Source organism: Diachasma alloeum, unplaced genomic scaffold, assembly GCF_001412515.2.
Source record: "Diachasma alloeum isolate Michigan unplaced genomic scaffold, Dall2.0 Dall_scaffold_00327, whole genome shotgun sequence".
In the NCBI taxonomy this organism is placed as follows: domain Eukaryota; kingdom Metazoa; phylum Arthropoda; class Insecta; order Hymenoptera; family Braconidae; genus Diachasma; species Diachasma alloeum.
The window spans coordinates 484276-504318 of NW_021680466.1; the positions used below are offsets into that span (position 1 = coordinate 484276).

The following is a 20043-nucleotide window of genomic DNA, read 5'->3' on the forward strand; positions in this document are numbered from 1 at the left end:
GGGGGGGGGTGCGGTATGGGGAGGTAGGAGAGGGGGAGAGGGAGGCAATAGGGTGGAGGTGCACACACGAGTGCCGGCGTTGGCCCCTACATGCGAATGCGTAAGATACAGAAGAGTAGAAAGAGGAGGAGTTGTGTGGCGTTACGGTTTGGCCTCCTCCAACATATATGCAGTGAGGACGAACAACTGACTCAGTGCTTGACAGGCAACCAAGCTCTCAGCATCTCCCGATAATTGACGCTGCACAAGGGTCAGAGGAATCACTCGAGAGAGTAAAAGAATCTCTTTAAAAAAAATGTCGAAAAAAAAATCGCGGAATTTTTTTTTTTTGTGAAAAAACATTTTTGCAAGGATCACGAAGGTCAGACATTATTTTACGGAAATGGATTATACAGACTCAGTGATTTATCAACAGTGAAACAGTGGAAATTTTGTGGGAGAAAAATTTGAACAGAAAAAAAAAACAAAAAAAAAACATTTTGTGGAATATGTTTAAAACAAATCGTCTGATAATGCCCGGCAATAGCCGTCAAACACTCTCGGATAAATCGAAAAAAAGTAACGGGAGCAGTAGCAAGAGTACAACCAGAATAAGAGTATCATATTATCTGGATTATTGACTCGAGTAATGATGTTACCCCCTTGGTGGATGAAGAATCGAGGATCAAGTGACACCTAATTGAGGTTCACAAATTAACGAAGAAAAAAAGAAAAATAAATCGCCGAAGCTTGAAATTTTTCCAAATCGCTATTAAAAACGAAAAAAAAAATTGAGCAAAAAAATCGAGGCCCTGGCCTTGGCATAAAATGATTACGAGGGGGCTCTTTCTCTTGTTGGTTGTCCTCGGGGCCTTTGATTTGCCACCGTCGAGAGTTGTTACATGGGCCAGTATGGCTATGGCTAATAGTCCAAATGGCGGTTGCAATGCGTGCCGAATGCACGAGGAGATAAGGGCTATGAGTTTAGAAGCTATTAAAGAACAGATACTTAATAAACTTGGACTTAAGCAAGCACCTAATATGACGGGACGTGCATTACCAAGAATACCGCCTATATCAAAATTAATGGACATGTATGGAATGCAGGCTGATCAGCCGTCAAGTGTTGAGCCTGGTATTACTCATCATGAGGAGATTGATGAATTTTCAGCTAAAACTGAGAGTGTCTTTGCACTTGCACAACCTCGTGAGTATTTTTATCGTCTATCATTTTTTTTAATAACAATTTTAGAAATGAGTTTGTGTCCAGACAGGAATTTCAGTTCGGAGATCATGTCCAGGATTAAATTCAGGTACGGTCCTAAATTCTAGTTCCGATAGGAATTGATGGTCAGGTGAGACTTAAATTCCTGTCTAGAACGCAATTTAGGTCCATACGTGAAATTATATTCAGGATTAAATTCAGGTTTAGACATGAATTTATGGGCAGGTGAGGCTTGAATTCTTGTCAATAATGGAATTTAGGTCCAGATGTGAAATTGTATTCGGGCTTAAATTCAAGTACGGGATTAAATTCAGATTACGACAGGAATTCATGTCCAGGTGGAATTTAAATTCCTGTCTAGAACTGAATTTAGGTCTAGGCGTGAAATTATATTCAGGCTTAAATTCAGGTAGGGAATTAAATTAAGGTTCCGACAGGAATTTATGGTCAGGTGGTACTTGAACCCCTGAGTTTAGGTCTAGAAGTCTCATATCTAAAGCATGGCTTGGCTTAAAATCAGGTATGGACGGGAACTCATGCCTCAACAGGAATTCTCGTTCAGACGAGACTGAAATACATGTATTCAAGTCTCGCCTGAACATGAATTCCTGTTGGGACATGAATTTATCTTGAGGTGAAAATTCACGCCGAGAATTCAGGTCTTGGTTTTAATCATGTCCAAGCTTACATTCATATCCAAACATAAAGACACAAATTGAGGTCCCAAATTAATTTATAGACCCGAATTCATGTCGAGCCATAAAATCATGTTGGGACCTAATTTTTTTCAGTCATAAATTCATGAATTCACGTCGTGACCTAAGTTTAGGTCCAGACCTAAATATTAAATTCTCGATACATTACTGAGTTTCCAGTCAGGAAGTTTTCTGGCGTTCCGATGAAATCATGAAGAATTACCCCCTATAAAGGATGTGGTGATCGATTTTTCGAAATTCATTGAATTCTCATCGATTGATTATCTTTTTTTCTTCCCACGAACGATGATAATGATGACTGAGACAAAATCGGTGAACTCAAAGTGCATTAACGTCTCTTCTATCTCAGTCTCTCTCCCTCTCTCTCATCGCAGTATGCGTTCGCGTTTATTTCGTGTACATACGTTCGCCCCAAAAATAGACGGTTTATCGCTGGCAACGCCACCCTTTTCTCGTTAAAGGAAATTAAAAAAAAACAATTACACTCATTCAACCATGCTACAGTCACTCTTCTCCCATTACTATTTTTTTTTCAATTTTCTGTTACAATTTTTTTTCTTTATTTTTTTGTGTATTTAGTATTATTTTTTATTATGTTCCTCTTGCTTTTATTTTCCTTTTTTGCTAAAACCAATTACTCTATTCTTGGATAAGCGAGACACGCGAGACGTGCCTCTCGTAAAAATAATATGGTCACGCTTGCGGTCGTGTGGGGATCACAAAAAAAAAATAATAAAGAAGTTAACAGAAAAAGTCAATGTGCAACTGCACTTGGTTTGATTTTTTAATAGCCTCGCGTGTTATTTATCACCTGTTTCATTATTTTCTTTTGTCTTTATTGTTTATTTGACTATTGAAAGTGATTTTTTTACGTAATTAATTTTTTTACTAGCACGTTATTTTGCAATTTCATAATTTTTTTGCTCAAATTTTTTTTTCATCACAATTTCTTCAGTTGAAAAAAAATTATTTTTCGTGGATAGATTACTATTAATCGTCATAATTGATGATTTTTCTTTTTTGGCACGAGGTATTATTTTTCACGGAGTCACCGACACCACTCATCATGGCAAGATCAAGGTCATGAGTGGTGAAAACAGCCTAGGTCAGGCCCATCCTCGCTCGTTATCGGCCAGACGGGGCTCAGACGTCAACAGACCAAATGTTTCAAGTTCGCTCACCGGAGAATTGACGTGCGAGGGGGTGGGGATCGGACGAAAATAAGAAAAAAAAGTGGAGGCGCGGTATTCTAGGATAGGGTCTGGCGGGAGAGGGGGATCGGGTGGGGGTGGGGGGGATTAAATGCGTGAAGGTGGAACATGGGAAAGTTCAGACAGATTGATGGTTCGAGAATCATCGGATAGCTGGAGAAATTTTCCGTCAAAAAAACAAATATTCGGCTTTATTTTCTAGTTAAATAATGGAGATGAAAGAAATTTTATCTCTCACCCAAAAAAAATGACTTACTAACAGTGAGGTCTACGTCGGCTTGATTCAAGTCGAGTGATTCGGACTCCGTAAATCCGAATTTCGGACCTGATATGAGCAGAAAAGTGGATTATTTTGAGAAAAAACGTGTCAAATCGATTTTTCTACCCGATTTACGTCGATTTGTCAGTTTGATTCAAGTCGATTTTTCGATTTGATTCAAGTCAATTTTTTGGTTTGATTCAAGTCGATTTTCCGGCTTAATTCAAGTTGTTTTCGGTGTGATTCAAGTGGATTTTTCGGCTTGATTCAAGTAGATTTTTCGGTTTGATTCAAGGTGATTCTAGGGAGATATACATGCGGTGGTGTTTTTATAAAAAACTTGAGTCAACTTGAATCAAACGGAAAAATCGACTTGAATCGAGCTAAAATTCGCTTTGAATCAAGTCAAAATTCGATTTGAGTCACGCCGAAAAATCGATTTGAATTAAACCGAAAAATTGATGTGAATTAAACCGATTTTTCGGTTTGATTCAGGACGATTTTTTTGGGTGCTTATTGCCTTTTTTTGACTGAAATTCCCCTGTATCGGAAGCTCCAGTCGAGCATTTTTGGCTGATCCGGTACCTTTGGAAATTTTCATCATATTACACACGGAGAAAAAAGTTAGAGAAAAAATACCGAACAAGCCAAATAATCGTGGAGCAAATTCAATTTTTAGTACTTTTTCAATCTCTATCGGGAAAAAAGTGCGAGATGAACAGCGAATTTTGTTTACGTTGGCCCGGAAAAATTAACGTGAATGTAGTTTGTGTCGAAACTGTAAAATTTACACTGCTTTCCCTCGCAAATTATTAGTGAACGTGAATGATTGCTCAATGTTGCCTATAATTTTTCGAAAAAATTTCACTTCTATTCGTCCCCACGACCTTTAGGTCTGGGAAATTTTACTGTACAGGAGGATAATTTTTGCATCCATAGATGTTTTTTTACCGAACGTATTGTAAAACATCCTCCACAAACAGGTGTTTTTGCATTGAATTACATTTCGCTCCACGATTACCTTTCGTACAGTAAAATTTTGCACAATTTTCCAGGTACTTTTTATTCAATTCCTATTCCTGTGTAGTTCCACTGACATTTCGAAAAATTTCATCAGTGAAAATTCAAAATTTCACGGAAAAATCGATGAAAACGGTGAATTTCAGCTCAATTATTCCGTAAAATGAATAGAAATAAGGAAAATTCAAGGGAAATATTTGGAATTCATTGAAATTCCATGATTTTTTCCAGTAAAATCTGAAATTTATTTTTTCCCCCTAAATTAAATTCAATATCACTCTCTTGAAAATTACTAGTCAACTGTCCATGAAATGAAATTTTTTTTCTAAATTTTAGGCTGAAATTTTTGCTCTATTTCTTGGGATTTTTCATCACATTACAGTTCCACTGAAATTTCGAGAAATTTCATCACTGAAATCTGGGAAATTCAGGTCAATATATTCTTCAATTGTCAATTAATTGAAAATTGAGCGTAATTTGGTCTGAATGTGCACGTTTCCATCGAACACTCAAGTGATTTGCGGAATTCTCGTCATTTTGCTGCACAAAAATTCGGAATTTCATTGAATTTTCATGATTGTTCTCTCTAAATTGAATTCAATTGAAAAATTATTAGTCAACTGTCCATGAAATTTCAATGTTTTTCCACCATTGTCCGATGAAAAATTAAAAATTCCCCCCCCCTCTCCCCCCAAAAAAAATCGATCTTTTCACCGTCAATTTGATAATTTTTCTCCGTGTTTTTGGTGGTTGGCGTGTAAAGTTGAAAATACGGGTTATACAGACTGTTCAAAGCCTGTTATTACGTGTAGCTAAGATATAAGTTAATTTGACGGTCGTTAAAGGTACGGACCGCCCGGTTCCGACGGTAATAATACTGTCGGCGCTATCAATTCGCATCATTCTACCATCAATTCCCCTGTAATACTGTTCCCTTTTAGTTTTTATACGAATTTTTTTTTTCCAAATCCACCCCTCTTTACATATAACCCGGGGCCACTGCTAAAACGATGGATCGTAAAAGCGAATATCGTAGCAACTGATAATAGATTAATTCTCGTCGGGACAATTGGAAACGAGTCGAGAATAAGCCGCCGGAGGCGAAAATAATCGATAAAATGACGATGTGTGACTTTTTGGAAAAAATCATTTTTGGATTAATTGCTCTATACTAGGATGTATTATCAATCAACACAAAATTGTATAGACAAGTGTGAGACAATAATACTAATTAGTAGCTGGAATCTCAGATGTTTATTCCAAGTTTTACGCGTATTACGGAACGCCACATAAACTCTCAATTGAAAAAATTAGAAAAACGCGAATATCTCGAAAACTTTGTATGAACGGGTATTCGTATTCTCATTGATACTGATAGGCGGCGGCAAGACGAGTATTTTGAAAGGAAAATTAAATTAATCGGACTAGTAGTTTGGGAGATATTGAACAAAACAATTTTTCACAAAAAGTTTAATATCTTCTAAGCCACTTGTCCGATATGTCCTACCCACAATCCCATTCTGTAATATCATAAGAGCTACAATCTCACTAAATTTCAACATCCTATCTAAATTTTTTCGGGAGTTGTCGTGCACAGAACGATTTTCTCATAAAAAACGGAAAATGCCGATTTTTATCAAACTGTCCTTAGTTACACAGCAATATTGTCATTTGATTTGATAGGTATCATCGCAAGAAATATTTTGACGTTAAAAAAAATTCAATTCAGTCACGTAATTTTCGAGATATTGAGGAAAAAAGATTTTTGAGAAATTGCTGTATCTCGAAAACTACTAGACTGATTGAGCTGAAATTGCGCCCAGAAATGCTCCAAAGTAATACCAATTATGTGACAAAATTTCAAATTTTTAGCTACAACTTTAGTCCTTTTTCTGTGAAGATTTATAAAAATTTTCCGAAAAATTCGCACACACATCCGCACATACATTCACACATTTTCTAAAAATATCATATCTTCGCGTTTCGTGACATTCTACGTCATTTCTAAACAAAATTAAAAGATTATCAGTCAACGATTACAAAGCTTCCGTTCGGAAGCAAAAAATGGATTCTTCGGCGAAAAAATATCTTTCTTGTTGTACTATGAAATTTTTTTTGGAAATTTTCATCACATTATAGTTCCACTGAAGTTTCAAAGAATTTCTCTGAAAAATCAAAAATTCATGGAAGAATCAATGGTAACTTTAAATTTGAGTTCAATAATTCCATGAAGATTAATAGAAATCAGGAAAATTTAGATGAACGTTTTTTTAAATTTTTAATTGATTAAGGCCCGGTTGCACTAGCTCCGGATAAGAAAAACGTCTGATAGGAAAAACTGTAAATTTGGATGTTCGATGGATTATTTTGCCCGGGAGAGCATCTCAAATTTATCCCAGAAACAAAAAATAAAATTTAATCCCAAGATTAAATCAGTGTTAATTCAAATGGGGCTACAGGATAAATAAAAAATTATTTTTCGGGTCAAATATTGAAAAATTATGACCTCTATAAATTTTACCCTGGGGTTTATTTGGATAACAGGGTGCAACCGTGGTGTAACCGGGCCTAAAAATATTGCGTAATTTTGTATTGATTATTCATGTTTTCATCGGAAATTCCAATCAATTAGGGCATTCTCGTCTTCCTCCTCCTCAATAAATTGGAATTTCTTTGAATGAAAGTAAAGTCTGAAATTTCATGTTTTTTTCACCCCTAAATCAACTTCAATGTCACTCTTCGGGAAATATTAGTCAACTAACGATGCAATTTCAATGTTTTTATGTTTTTCACTGAGTTTTGAAAATTTTTGGCAAAATTTTCCGGTACACTCCTTCGAAATGTTCATCATACTATAGTCACTCGGAAATTTAATGAAAAAATCACAAAAATTCTGAATAATTTTCTTCTGAATGTTCATGTTTTTATAAAAAATTTAAATACTCAGTGAAATCTGAAATTTCAGGATTTTTCACCCCTAAATCGAACTCAATGTCACTCTCCCGAAAATACTAGTCAATTATTCATGGACCTTCAATGTGTTGCTCACAGTATTTTGAAAATTTTTGGCAGAATTTCCCGTACACTTGTTGAAAATTTTCATTATATTGCAGTTGCCCTCAAATTTCAAGGAATTTCATCACTTAAAATTCAAAATTTATTGCAAAAATCAATGGAAACTGTACATTCCAGTTCAATTATTTCATGAAAAATGGTAGAAATCATAAAAATTCAGCATAATTTTATTCTGAATATTCATGTTTTTATACAAAATTCAAGGAAATTAGAAAATTCTCAGTGAAATCTAAAATTTTACAATTTTTGCTTTCGAAAGGAAGCATATTGTATCGTCCAACTTTGACGTTCTCTAATTTTAATTGGAAATTATGTAGAATGGTCTGAAACGTAAAAATACGAAGTTTGGCGACCCTGCCTGTATGTGAGCCTGTCCACCGCTACCAAATTGAGTAATTCAGTGGCTAAAGTAATTCCAAAAAATCATAAATTTTGTCAGATTATAAGCCTTAATGACGACTAGCTCTGTGCTAAATTTCAGCCCGATCGATCGAACAGTTTTTGAGAAAAAGCAATTCGCTCTTCAATCATTTTCTGCAACTATCTTCAAAACTATTGGAGCGATTTCGATTTTTTTTTTTCCAAAAATTCGCTTCGATGCCCTCTATCTAAATCAATCAAAACATATACACCCATTCATACAAAGTTTTCGAGATGTTCCCACTGTTCTTTCAGTAGTGGAACGGTAAAACGGTATAAGTCGACTTAGCTCTCAGCTGAGTTTTCGAAGAATATCTCAGAATCTAAGGAAGATAGCGAAATTCTCATAATAATATTTTTTGTAGGACGAATTAAGAGCTACAAAAAAGGTTCTAACATAAATTTTTCTATTTGCCTTAGATGCCGAGAAATTTATTGAAAACTGATCGATTGTCAAAATCTACTTAACCCGTTTTACCGCTTCGCTACTGATTTTTTCATAAAAAACTTTGTAATGACGCTAGTTTGTGCAAAAATCGAGATATCAACTTGTTTTACCCCCACATCAAACTCAATGTCAGTCTCCTGGAAATAACTAGTCAACAATTCATCAAATTTCAATTTTTTTTTTTTTCCAATAATGTATCATCAAATCACTATTCTTTGAAGCCCACATTCGGGAGAAATTAATTCTCCGGAAAATAATGAAAACAAAGAGAAGGGGATAGGGTACAAGCGTGCGACCCAAATGCGATTATCACTCCGAGATTTACTGTTCAGTTATATTGTCAAATCATTTGCTGCCGTTTCTACTGGAAACCGTCACGCGAACAAACTGCATTTTAACGGCGAGTAAAAAGAGGGTTTAACCCTTTGAGGAAGTCATAGAGTACTCCATAAGCATAAGAGGACGTTAAGGAATAATAAAACGAAACCTATTGGGCTTTCAAATTTTCAACCAACGTGTTTTTTAATTTCATCATTTCATCATCATTTGATTTTCATTCAACGAAATGTGTGGTAGAGTCTTTCTGCATATTTAGCTTTTTTTATTTTATTAAATTTTGAAATACTTTTGACATTACGACAAAATAATTTCGCAATTTAATGCAACTGAAAATTTATATAAAGACCCAAGTAAATTTCATATTGTATCGTTTAATCTCTTGTTTATCCCATCAGGTGCTAAAATGATAAATAACAAGTTGCAATAATTGAAACATGTGTAGTAACCAGTGCCAAGAATGCAACAAAGAAGCGATATAAATTCACGTTGACAAATGGTCAGCAAACAGTGTTGCCAAAATTAATGGGGCTGTCTCTTAAAAAAGAAAACAAAACTGAAAAGCATTGGAATTTAAGGAGCCAAGTATCTTTTACAGTTTGGTACACACCGCACTGTAGATTTAACCATTTTCAATCATCAAATTAGTCAATTCAATTGCGTGAGAAAAATTTGAAAAAAAATCATGAATATGCAGCGTCATTCAAATAACATCTTGCATAGAATTATTATTTTTTTTAACATTCGTTGTTTATAAGTAAATCATTGAAATTGTTCAAACTTTCGGAAACCTTATTTTTTAGGCATGAAATCGATTTCTGGGAAAATTCTGAATATGAATGAATTTTTTCCGATTCTGAAAAAACGGTAAATATGAATAAATTTTGAAAATTGATTGTTTATAAATTATTTATAAAAAATGCTCGTAATTTTCGAAAATTGCAATTTTTTAATTATTTCATCCATCTTCCTCCAAAAGTAAAGTTTCTCTTTTTTTTTTCAGATTTTTAAAATGATTTCTAACAGTTCAATATCGAGATTTAAATTCACACCTGCAAAGTTTAAATACTAATATCATTGTAAAATGTCCGGAAACTTAGGGCCAAATGGGCCTCAAATTACAACTCTAAGGTTCGACTACAAAAGTAGAAAATCATTTTTCTACTAAGCATTCAACTAAGTTGGAAAGAAATTTTATTCCATTCAATAAAATGAAATAAACAATGAATTGTACATGGTAGAATGAAATGGTGTGCAAAATAACCATTCAGAAGCATATTGCTAATTTATTAGCAAAAATAACTATATTATATGCAACACAAGAGCAATTTTCCACTTGTTTTAAATAATTATTAAAGAATTGATTTTTCGTAATAAATCGTGTCACTCTGCTCCGACGACTTGTTGCAAAAATTTCGACATGTTTTCTCGGTCCTTAATCAATGCTTGAAACGTTTGACGGCAAAAAATAAAAAAATAACAGTAATCAGTAAAATTCAGCATATTTTGATTCTAAATATTCATGTTTTCTTCGATAATTCAAGTAAATTAAGAATTTTTCACTGAAATGTAAAACTTTACTATTGGCCCTTTATAATTGTCAAATAATTGTTTTTTCTAATAAATCGTGTCACTCTGTTCCGACAACTTGTTGCAGAAATGTGGACATGTTTTATCGATCCTTAATCGATGTTTGAAACGGTTGAGGCCAAGTTGTCAAGATCCACTTTATTGGATGAGTTCGGGGCAAAAAACTATACGTAACGGTAACGATTTGGCCGGCCTTTACCCTTCATGGAAGCGTGTTACCTCCAACGGACCTGAGAAACATCGTGATACAACCGACCAATGCCCCCGATTCAATCATAATGTCGATCTAACGAGAAGTAAATAGGGTTATAAAATCAGAAGGAAGATTTATCGGGATGAGGTCGAAAGCCAACCCGAGGAAATTTCCAAGATGGGTGAGAGTACCAGTAAAATTGAATTTCGAGGGAATTGCTGATTTGTGAAAAACAATTTATGTAAGATTGTATTATGATTCACTGGAAAATGACATTTGTCATGACTTCTGCTGCTATCGATAACACTGATGTGAAATTACGTTTCACAATGTTGGAAACTAGTTACAATGTAAATTTAGAATGTTCGTAAAGAGGCGATAGTCTACATTGTTGCACTAGTTTTATTGCACCAGGGACACTATCGGTTTAGATTAAAATCTATCAGTTTCAAGACCGATCCAATTTCATAATTTTAAGTGAAAAATAATTAGTTGACCTAATAAATTTAACTCTTAGTTTGCAACCAACATTTTTTTTTTATAATTTAAAATAACAAAAATCAGGTACAAAATTCAATTCAACGGGCAGAATTGTGAGGGCCGTAAGGGCCATGAGGTTCGTAAGGGTCTGGGCTTTAATTTGAACATCTGACTCTTAGTTTTGAACCACATTCTTTTTATAATTTTGAATGAGAAAGAAATTGTTTGAATGTTTAAAATTTTGAGGATTGTAAGGGCCATGAGGTTCGTAAGGGTCACGAAAGTCTAGCCCTTAATTTGAACATTCAACTCTTAGTTTTGAACCACATTTTGTTTTAAATTGTGAATGAGAAATAAATTATTTGAACATTCAGCATTTTGAGAGTCGTAAGGGTCATGAAAGTTCTGCCCTCAATTTTAAAATTAGACTTTTAGTTTTGAACCATATTTTTTTACAGTTTGAAATATAAAGACAATATATTATTCAAGCTATAAAATTTTATTCACTCTTGAAAATTTTCAAAGTTGCGGAGGTCAGGATGTTCATGAGGGTCACATAACTCTAGCCCTTAATCTAAACATTTCACTCTTAAGTTTGAATCATATTTTTGTATTGGGAATGAGGGCAACATAATTTAACCTACAAAATCCAATTTAACCTTCAAAATTTTGAGGGTCGTGAGGGTTGGGAACGTAAAAATTCTCAATACTCAAGTTACATGATTTATCTCAAGAGGAGAGACTGTGGGGATTCGTAGGCGACTCAGGGCGAGGAGTGTCGTGAGGGCCGCGAGGTTCGCGAAATCTTGTCCTCCATTTAAAAACTCCACTCTAAATTTTGACCTACATTTTTAAAATAATTTTAAATGAAGAAAAATCAATCCCGAAACTTGATGTAACCTTCAAAGTTTTGAGGGTTATCAGGTTCGTGAGGGTCAGCAAAGTCCATACTCCCTGAGAGTCACTTGACATTCTTCATCTGAGGATTGGGGAGACTCAGAGCCATGAATGTAGTGAGGGCCGTGAGGTTCGTGAGGGTCGCGAAACACTAGTCCTTAATAAAAAATTTGATTCCTCCTTTCAAAGAACATTGTTTTATGGTTAAAAATACGAAATAAATCATTCCACCTCGAAAATTTTGAGAGTCGTAAGGCTTATGGCTCCGTGAGGGACACGAAAGTCTAGTCCTTAACCGTTAGTTTACATTATTCATCTCAAGTCCAAAATTTCTTAAAATTCCTAAAATTTCCAGATCAGAAGCTGAGACACTCCAAAGGCAGTCTCGACGTAATCTATTTTAAGTTCTCGGACAAAGTAATTCAGCACCGAGTGACGCGAGCAGAACTATCCTTATGGATATGGGGTACCCGAAGAGACGAAGATACCCTAGATGACGACTCCAAGGAGGCCGACGAGATCCTAGAAGATGATGACGAAAGCCCGCGGGGCCCGGTGACGATAACCCTGCAGAGAATTCTACGAGGTACATCGGACAATGGAACCCCTCAGCTGGGGCCCCCGTTGACGACGAAGCACATGCGACCGGTGGGTAAACGTGGCACCTGGGTGACAATTGAACTCAGGCGAATGGTCGCCGAGTGGTTCAAACATCCGCGGGACAATCTGGGTGTTGCCCTGAAGATCACCAGTGGCAAGAGCGATAGGAGACACTCCTGGATCGTTGAGACCAATCCTGGAGCTGAATTTGCTCCTTATCTTGAGGTGCAAACGCAAGAGTTGGAGTCGAGACGTGGCGCTAGGATCAAGAGAAGTGTTGGACTGAATTGTGATGAAGCTACGCAGGAGACAAGGTGCTGTCGGTATAAGCTGACAGTTGATTTTGAAAAGTTCGGGTGGGACTGGATCATTGCACCCAAAAAGTGAGTGGATTTATTTATATTAAGTGCAATTCAGGTGACAAAGCGAGGGTCGTGAGGGCTGTGAGGTTCGCGAGGGTTACGAACATCTAGAATCCTTAAATCAGTTTACATTATTCGTCGAGAGACAGAGAGAGAGAGAGAGGACGGTCTGTACCCTTAGAGGGCTCAGAGTCATGAGGGTTGTGAGGGTCATGAGAGTTGTGAGGGCCATGAGGTTCGTGAGAGTTATGGAAGACCAGTTCTTAACAGTCCTTTTAGATTCTATGTCTCAAAAGGGAAAGCCGTGGGAACCCTTAGAAGACTGACGGTCATGAGGGTCGTAAGGGCTATGAGTTTCGTGAGTGTCATTCAACTCTAAAATCATAAATAGTTAGTTGCCATTACTTGCATCCAGAAGAGAAGTCGGTGAGGATCCTTGGAATATTCTGGGTCATGAGGGTCGTGAGGGCTATGAGGTTCGTGAAGGTTACGAAAATGTAGAATTCTTAATATTCAGGTTATATTGTTTATGCGAAAAGAGAAGGGGTGGATACCGTTAAGAGAGTTGAGTTGATGAGGGTCGTAAAGTCTATGAGGTTCGTGAGGGTCACTCAAGTCTAGAATGCTAAATAGTAATCAGTTGCCATTATTTGTGCCCAAAAGAGAAGTCGATGAGGATTCTTGGGACGCTCGAGATCATGAGGGTCGTGAGAGTTATGAGGTTTATGAGGGTTATCAAAGTGTAGGATTCTTAATATTCAGGTTATATTGTTTATTCCATAATAGTTTATTTCATAAGACTTTTATACCGTTAAGAGAGTTGGGTTCACAAGGGTTGTGAGGGTTATGAGGTCCGCGAGTCACTCAAGTCTAAGATCATAAATAGTTTGTTGCCATTATTTGCATCCAAAAGAGAAGTCGGTGAGGATCCTTGGAATATTCAGGGTCATGAGGGTCGTGAGGGTTATGAGGTTCGCGAAGGTTACGAAAGTGTAGGATTTGTAATATTCAGGTTATATTGTTTATGCCAAGAGAGAAAGGGTGGATACCGTTAAGAGAGTTGAGTTCATGAGGGTCGTAAAATCTATGAAGTTCGTGAGGGTCACTCAAGTCTAGAATCCTAAATAGTAATCAGTTGCCATTATTTGTGCCCAAAAGAGAAGTCGATGAGGATTCTTGGGACGCTCGAGATCATGAGAGTCGTGAGAGTTATGAGGTTTATAAGGGTTATCAAAGTGTAGGATTCTTAATATTCCGGTTATATTGTTTATTCCACGATAGAAGGCGGTAGATGTCATCAAGAGAGTTGGGTTCATGAGGGTTGTGAGGGCTTTGAGATTCGTGAGTCACTCAAGTCTAGAATGCTAAATAATGAATTGCGATTGTTTGCGTCTAAATGAGAAGGCGGTGGATACCGTTAAGAGTTGGGTTTGTGTCAGGGTCACAAGTTTAAAATTATCAATAGTCAATTCATATTGTTTGTTTCAAAAGGAACGACGGTGTGGACATTCAGGAGACCCGGGATCATAGGGTCGTAACGTTTACGAGGTCCATGAGGCTCACAAAAGTCCGAATTGTTCTAAATATTCACATCCGCCACTCACAATTCCCCTCTCAAGATTCTCTAATACATTTACCAATAATTACAAAACAAATTTCCTCATCAAAATTCAATTCCATCACAACCCCGGAAATAATCCGTACAAAAGGGCTTTCATATTGAATTTTAAACCATCAATTTCCGATGCCACCCATCTATAATTGACTCAATTCACCAACAATTATCAATCTACCCTCTCTTTTTGCTTTCAGATACGATGCAAATTACTGCTCGGGTGATTGTCCCATGGCATTTCTTCCAGTTTATCCAAATACTCACATAGTGAGCCTAGCTGAGCCACCGAATAATACAGGCCCCTGCTGTGCACCAAGAAAACTCTCTGAAATAACAATGCTCTACTTCGACAATGAGTATCAAATTGTTTTCACAAGACTACCGGGAATGGTTGTCGAACGTTGTGGCTGCTCATAGCCTTATCCATATAATCCCCTTCCACCCTCATAATTCATCATTTCGTTTAGTTTTTTTTTTATCCATTATACATTCTCCATGCGAAAATTTCCCCATTAATTCACTCATTTTTTGCATGAAAACCAGCACTCATGTCTCAACTTCTGATGTTCTTTCGAGTAAATAATGCATATTTTTCATGGAAAAAATGCAACTTCAATTTATGCAAGAACCCAATTAAGGATATCCAGATATCTTTTACAGTCTGATACAGACCAATTTCCAATTTATCTGACGATTAAATTGCGTGAGAAAAATTGAAAAAAAATCATGAATACTCAGCATCATTCAAATTATATTTTGCACAGAATTATCATTTTTTTAACAATCGTTGTTTATAAATAAATAATTGAAATTGTTCAAACTTTCGGAGATCTGATTTTTTTAGACATGAAATCGATTTCTGGCAAAATTCTGAATATGAATGAATTTATTCCGATTCCGAAAAAACTATTTTTATGGTGAAAAATTGATTGTTTATGAATTATTTACAGAAAATGCTGGTAATTTTCAAAAATTGCAATTTTTCAATTATTTCATCAATCTCCCTCCAGAAGTAAACTTTCTTATTTTATTTTTAGATTTTTAAAATGTTTTATAACGATTCAATATCGAGATTTAAATTCAGACCTACAAAGTTTAAATAATAAAATTATTGCAAAATGTCCGGAAACTAAGGATCGAATGGGACTCAAATAAAAGCTCTGATGTTGGACTACAAAAGTAGAAAAGCATTTCACATGAGAAAAAATAGCCCAAGTACTTGGATATCCTTAATTGAATCAAAGAAAGAAAAGTAATAGTGTTATTTTTGAAATTTTCGAATAATCACAAAGAAAAATCCTAATCGTGCCTTTACGACCTATTGCCCCTGCCGATAATTTTTTTTTTCCACCCACAATCAACAATTGAATCCCCTCTGCAATTCATTTATTCCCATTTCGTCGATTAAAATTGATAAATTCAGAGAAAGAAAGCGATAACCCCTTGGACATATCTCGGGATAGAGAAATAAAAAAAAACGTGTATGAGACTGGGAGGCACGATTATCAAATATACCTACTAATTATATAATACTTAAAGATAATAGCAATTTAATCCTAGTGTTTCCTCGTTTAAAGAATACCTAGAAGAATCAATGCACCGTCAATTAATCAACCCAACGTATTTCATAATTTTTTTTTATGAAAAAAAAAAAGCAAACAAATAGCTATAACGATGCAATATCATCGGCATCCTTCAGCTGTGATATATACATTATGAACTAACTAATGATACAATGGTCAAGCACTGCCGGAGGGCTAATGAAATATGTATACGAATTATTGGTCGAGCGATTTAATTAATTATCCATCGAGTGTATCAACCAAGTAGTGCCTTTGAACAATGCGCAGATGCTGTCTATGGCCATTAACTGGAGAAAAACATATTTTGAGATTGAATATTAATGTCATCGTTTATATTTCGAGTGGAAAAATGATGTTTTTCTAGTATTTGATGGGAGAATATTGATTTTGACGTGAGAATATTGATTTTTTTAAAGTTATGGATCGATATTTTATGGGGCAATATCAATATTTCTGGAGAAATAATGCTCTGTCAGTTCAGTTTTATCACCTCAAATCAGTATTTAGGCTCTATTTGAAATGGAAATATTAATATTTCACGAATCAAGTGCAGGAATATGAATATTTTGTCGTCAGAAATATTAATATTGCAAAATAAAACGAATAATTCATTATTAAGTCCATTTTAGGAACTCACATCTATTTTTCTAGCAGTAGCGAATATTAATATTCCGGAATGAATATTCATATTTTGTTATCAGAAATATTGATATTCTACAGGAAAAAATATTTTACAAATTAATATCGATATTTCTCAGAACAAGGAATATATTCAATATTAATTTTTTTCGGGGTGAATATTATTATTCTGCCATACCGTTTGTTTTGCCATATGGTGAAATATTGATATTCCAGAAGAGAAAATATCTCACAGTTGAGTATAGAAATATTAATATTCTTAAATCAGTGAACTTGACTGATTCTATTACATGTACTGAACGAATATTAATATTCTGTCGTATGAAATATTAATATTTCATAAGATGAAAAATATTTTAGAAACTAATATTGATATTTCAGAGAACGAGGAATATATTCAATATTAATATTTTTTGATAAGAAATATTAATATTCTTCAATCAGAAGTATTGATATTCCTGAGACCGAAAAAAATGTTCAGTACCAATTTTTTCTGAGTAAATATTAATATTTTGTCGTCTGAGGTATTGATTTTTCAGAAGAAAAAAATATTTTACAAATCAATATTAATCCACGCCAACATAAAAATATTAATATTCTCGAAAAAAAACTGAAAATATCTATTTCTTGAAAATTCTCAATATTCTCACCTCAAAAAATATTTCTCCTCATAAATATATCTCCATTATTTCGATGTAACAGTCGTAACTAATACCTAAACGAATCGATTAATCATAATATAGCATTAAATTATGGTACACCTAAGTCCTCTTATAGACTGTATAGAATAGATTATCAACCCAATGCGCATTCATCATTCGTTTTCTTTTTTTTTACTTCACTCGACACATTTACTGTGAATGTTTATTTATAAATATGTTGTTTTTTAACGCTAGGATCACGCATCCAGATATTATTCTACTTAAACGATATTAATGTGCGCAAATAGTTTTAAGGGTATTCTATGCTCGTGAAGAAATTAGGGTTAATGTTGTAAACGTAATTTTCTCGGATATCCTGATGATAAGACGGGAATGATGTAGATAATAACACAAGTGAATATTTATTTCATAAATAAAAAGGGTTTTTGAGAAAATATTATCGTGAGTATTACTTTTTTTTATCCAATCTTCCCGATGCGATGAACTTTGAGTTTTGGCCACTTACGTCATGATTATATTTAATCGGGAACGTGCACATGTGCAATTGACTGCATTTTATTTCAGAGTAAAGTGTTGAAATGTGATTTTTTTTTTTCAAATTTAAAATGAATGGAGGAGGGAGAATTTTTTAAATACATTTTTACACAGTCTGGGGCGAAAATAGAAAGTATTGAGGGACTGTTATGTGCAATATGTCGGAGAATTTGCGGTATTTTTTGTTTTTTAGATTTTCTCGAGTAAAAAAAATGGAAATCGCGGTATTTTTGGGAGTCGATGTGTCTCGTGTATTTCGAGAACGCACTTTGTCATTTGGAGGGGACGGTTATGTGGAAGGTGAAGACAAAAATGCCAATGTGAAGTATGCAGTTTTCAATGGAAGAACAGAGTGATTTTTTTTCTTGTAATTTGAAATTTAAAATCCATTGAATGGTAATGGCGTGGGATTGTTAATAATGGACAATTGCAAGACGTGTGCAAAAACATTCGACTTCATGAAGTGCAATTTTTTTTCGAGAGGATAAACATTTCCTTGGAGAGAATAGTGAAAAAAATTGGAAAGAATGAAAAAAATGAAACAAGAAAGAAATTACATTTTTATTTTTGTTAAAAAAATTAAATTTTTCTTATTTTTAAAAATCAAATAAATTTTTGAAAAATTAAAAACATTTGCAAATACTTTAATTTTTTTTTCACACAAAAAACTACATTTTTTTGTCGTTTCAAAAACAAAACAAAATTTAAAAAATTTTTCCTCCATGAAAAAAAGTATTACTCCATCGCAAAAAAAACGAATTGAGGGTCTGACAAGTATTGCCCGTGTTACCCGATGCCCCCTTCACCTTCACTGCATAGGGCTGCATCGCACACGCACCATCAGCGGTGAGGAAAAGAAAGAAAGAAAAAAAAAGTGCATACGCAATAATGGGGGATGCGTGTCTAAGGGTTATCTTACCGTGGGCTTAGGGCTGCGGGGAGGCCATACAAAAAACTTTAGTAACCCCGTAAATGCTCTACTCCCTTTTCTACCTCCTCAACTGTGCGTGGATGAGGAATTACAGAGTGGGTGGGTAGAGGGACAGGTGAATCCGGGGGGAGGGGGTTAGGGACATATTAAATAGCCGAGTCAGCTCTTATATCCCTAACGTTAACCAATGCATATATATATATATAGATTTTGCACGCAATGACAACTGGCCTCCGCTACATCAAACAGACGTAGTCGCCTCCGACTTTTGAAAATTTTTCGGTCCCCCGCTCGAAAAACACACTCCTTCCGGGTTAACTACCTCTGGGTATGATAATTACAGTGGCTGCGAATCACGCGAGGGGAAAACAAAAAAAAATTTCTGCGAAACAAAAAATATTGTATGAAAATCTGAAGAATAGTTTCGGAAATTTGTTCATTTTCTAGGAGCAGAATGAAACGCGTTAAAGAGGATTTCAACAGGATAAATAATTTAAAGAAATGCTTAAAAATACGAGGTGGTCGACAGGTGTGGACGCCGCCATCTTGCTTGGATACCCTCTCCCCCCGGCGCAAGGAGCTTCGAAGATGGCGGAGCCTCCACCTCTTATGTTCAAACGTTTCTTCAAATTATTTATTCTCACCAAATCATCCTCAACTCGCTTCATCCGATTTCTACAAAGTGAACAAATTTTTTAAACCATCTTTCAAATTTTTCCACCCGCTTTTGGCGGAGATTTCACGGCGCAAAATTTTCCCCGCATTTCCATGTGAGAGCAAAATCCAACTCACCCGTGGCACCCTCTGCCCAGAACAAAAAATTTCCGATAATTTTAGGAAGAAAAAAAAACCCTCAAGAACTTTAATTGCCCGAGAAGTTGGACGAACTCAATTTTTCCCTCTGATAAGAACTTGAAAAAAAAATTCTCCACCCACCAAGCGATACCAATCTCAACAATTCCTTAAGCCCATTCAGTCCCTGAAGAACCCCTCCCTGAATAATACCTATCCTCCTATCCGCCACCGCTAAATGATATGAGCCTACATGAGACGTCCGCCAAAAGGGAGAGAGACGTTAACTTTTGCACGCACATCCGCATTCAATCAAAAAAAAGGCAGTCAGCGCGGCTAGACTGTACCATTAATAACATGCCAACTAAGTGGTCGCATCGGGTCGCAATTTACCCCCGGTCGAAAGACGAATTTCGCGAGGAGCAAAAGAGAGAGAGAGAGGGGGGGGGGGGGGGGGAAAAAAAAAAAAAATTTTT

At 35.5% G+C, this 20043-nt stretch overlaps 2 protein-coding genes across 3 annotated transcripts in view; one reads left to right on the forward strand and one right to left on the reverse strand.

Annotated features, from left to right (window-relative positions):
* Window positions 1–20043, reverse strand: part of LOC107040349 (protein LSM12 homolog A) — a 90768-nt gene that overhangs the window by 67177 nt on the left and 3548 nt on the right. The window lies entirely within an intron of this gene.
* Window positions 808–14843, forward strand: LOC107040346 (growth/differentiation factor 8). Its single transcript, XM_015260398.1, has 3 exons — window positions 808–1186; window positions 12205–12832; window positions 14624–14843. Exons 1-3 carry the CDS (start codon window positions 808–810, stop codon window positions 14841–14843), a joined length of 1227 nt encoding a protein of 408 aa, XP_015115884.1.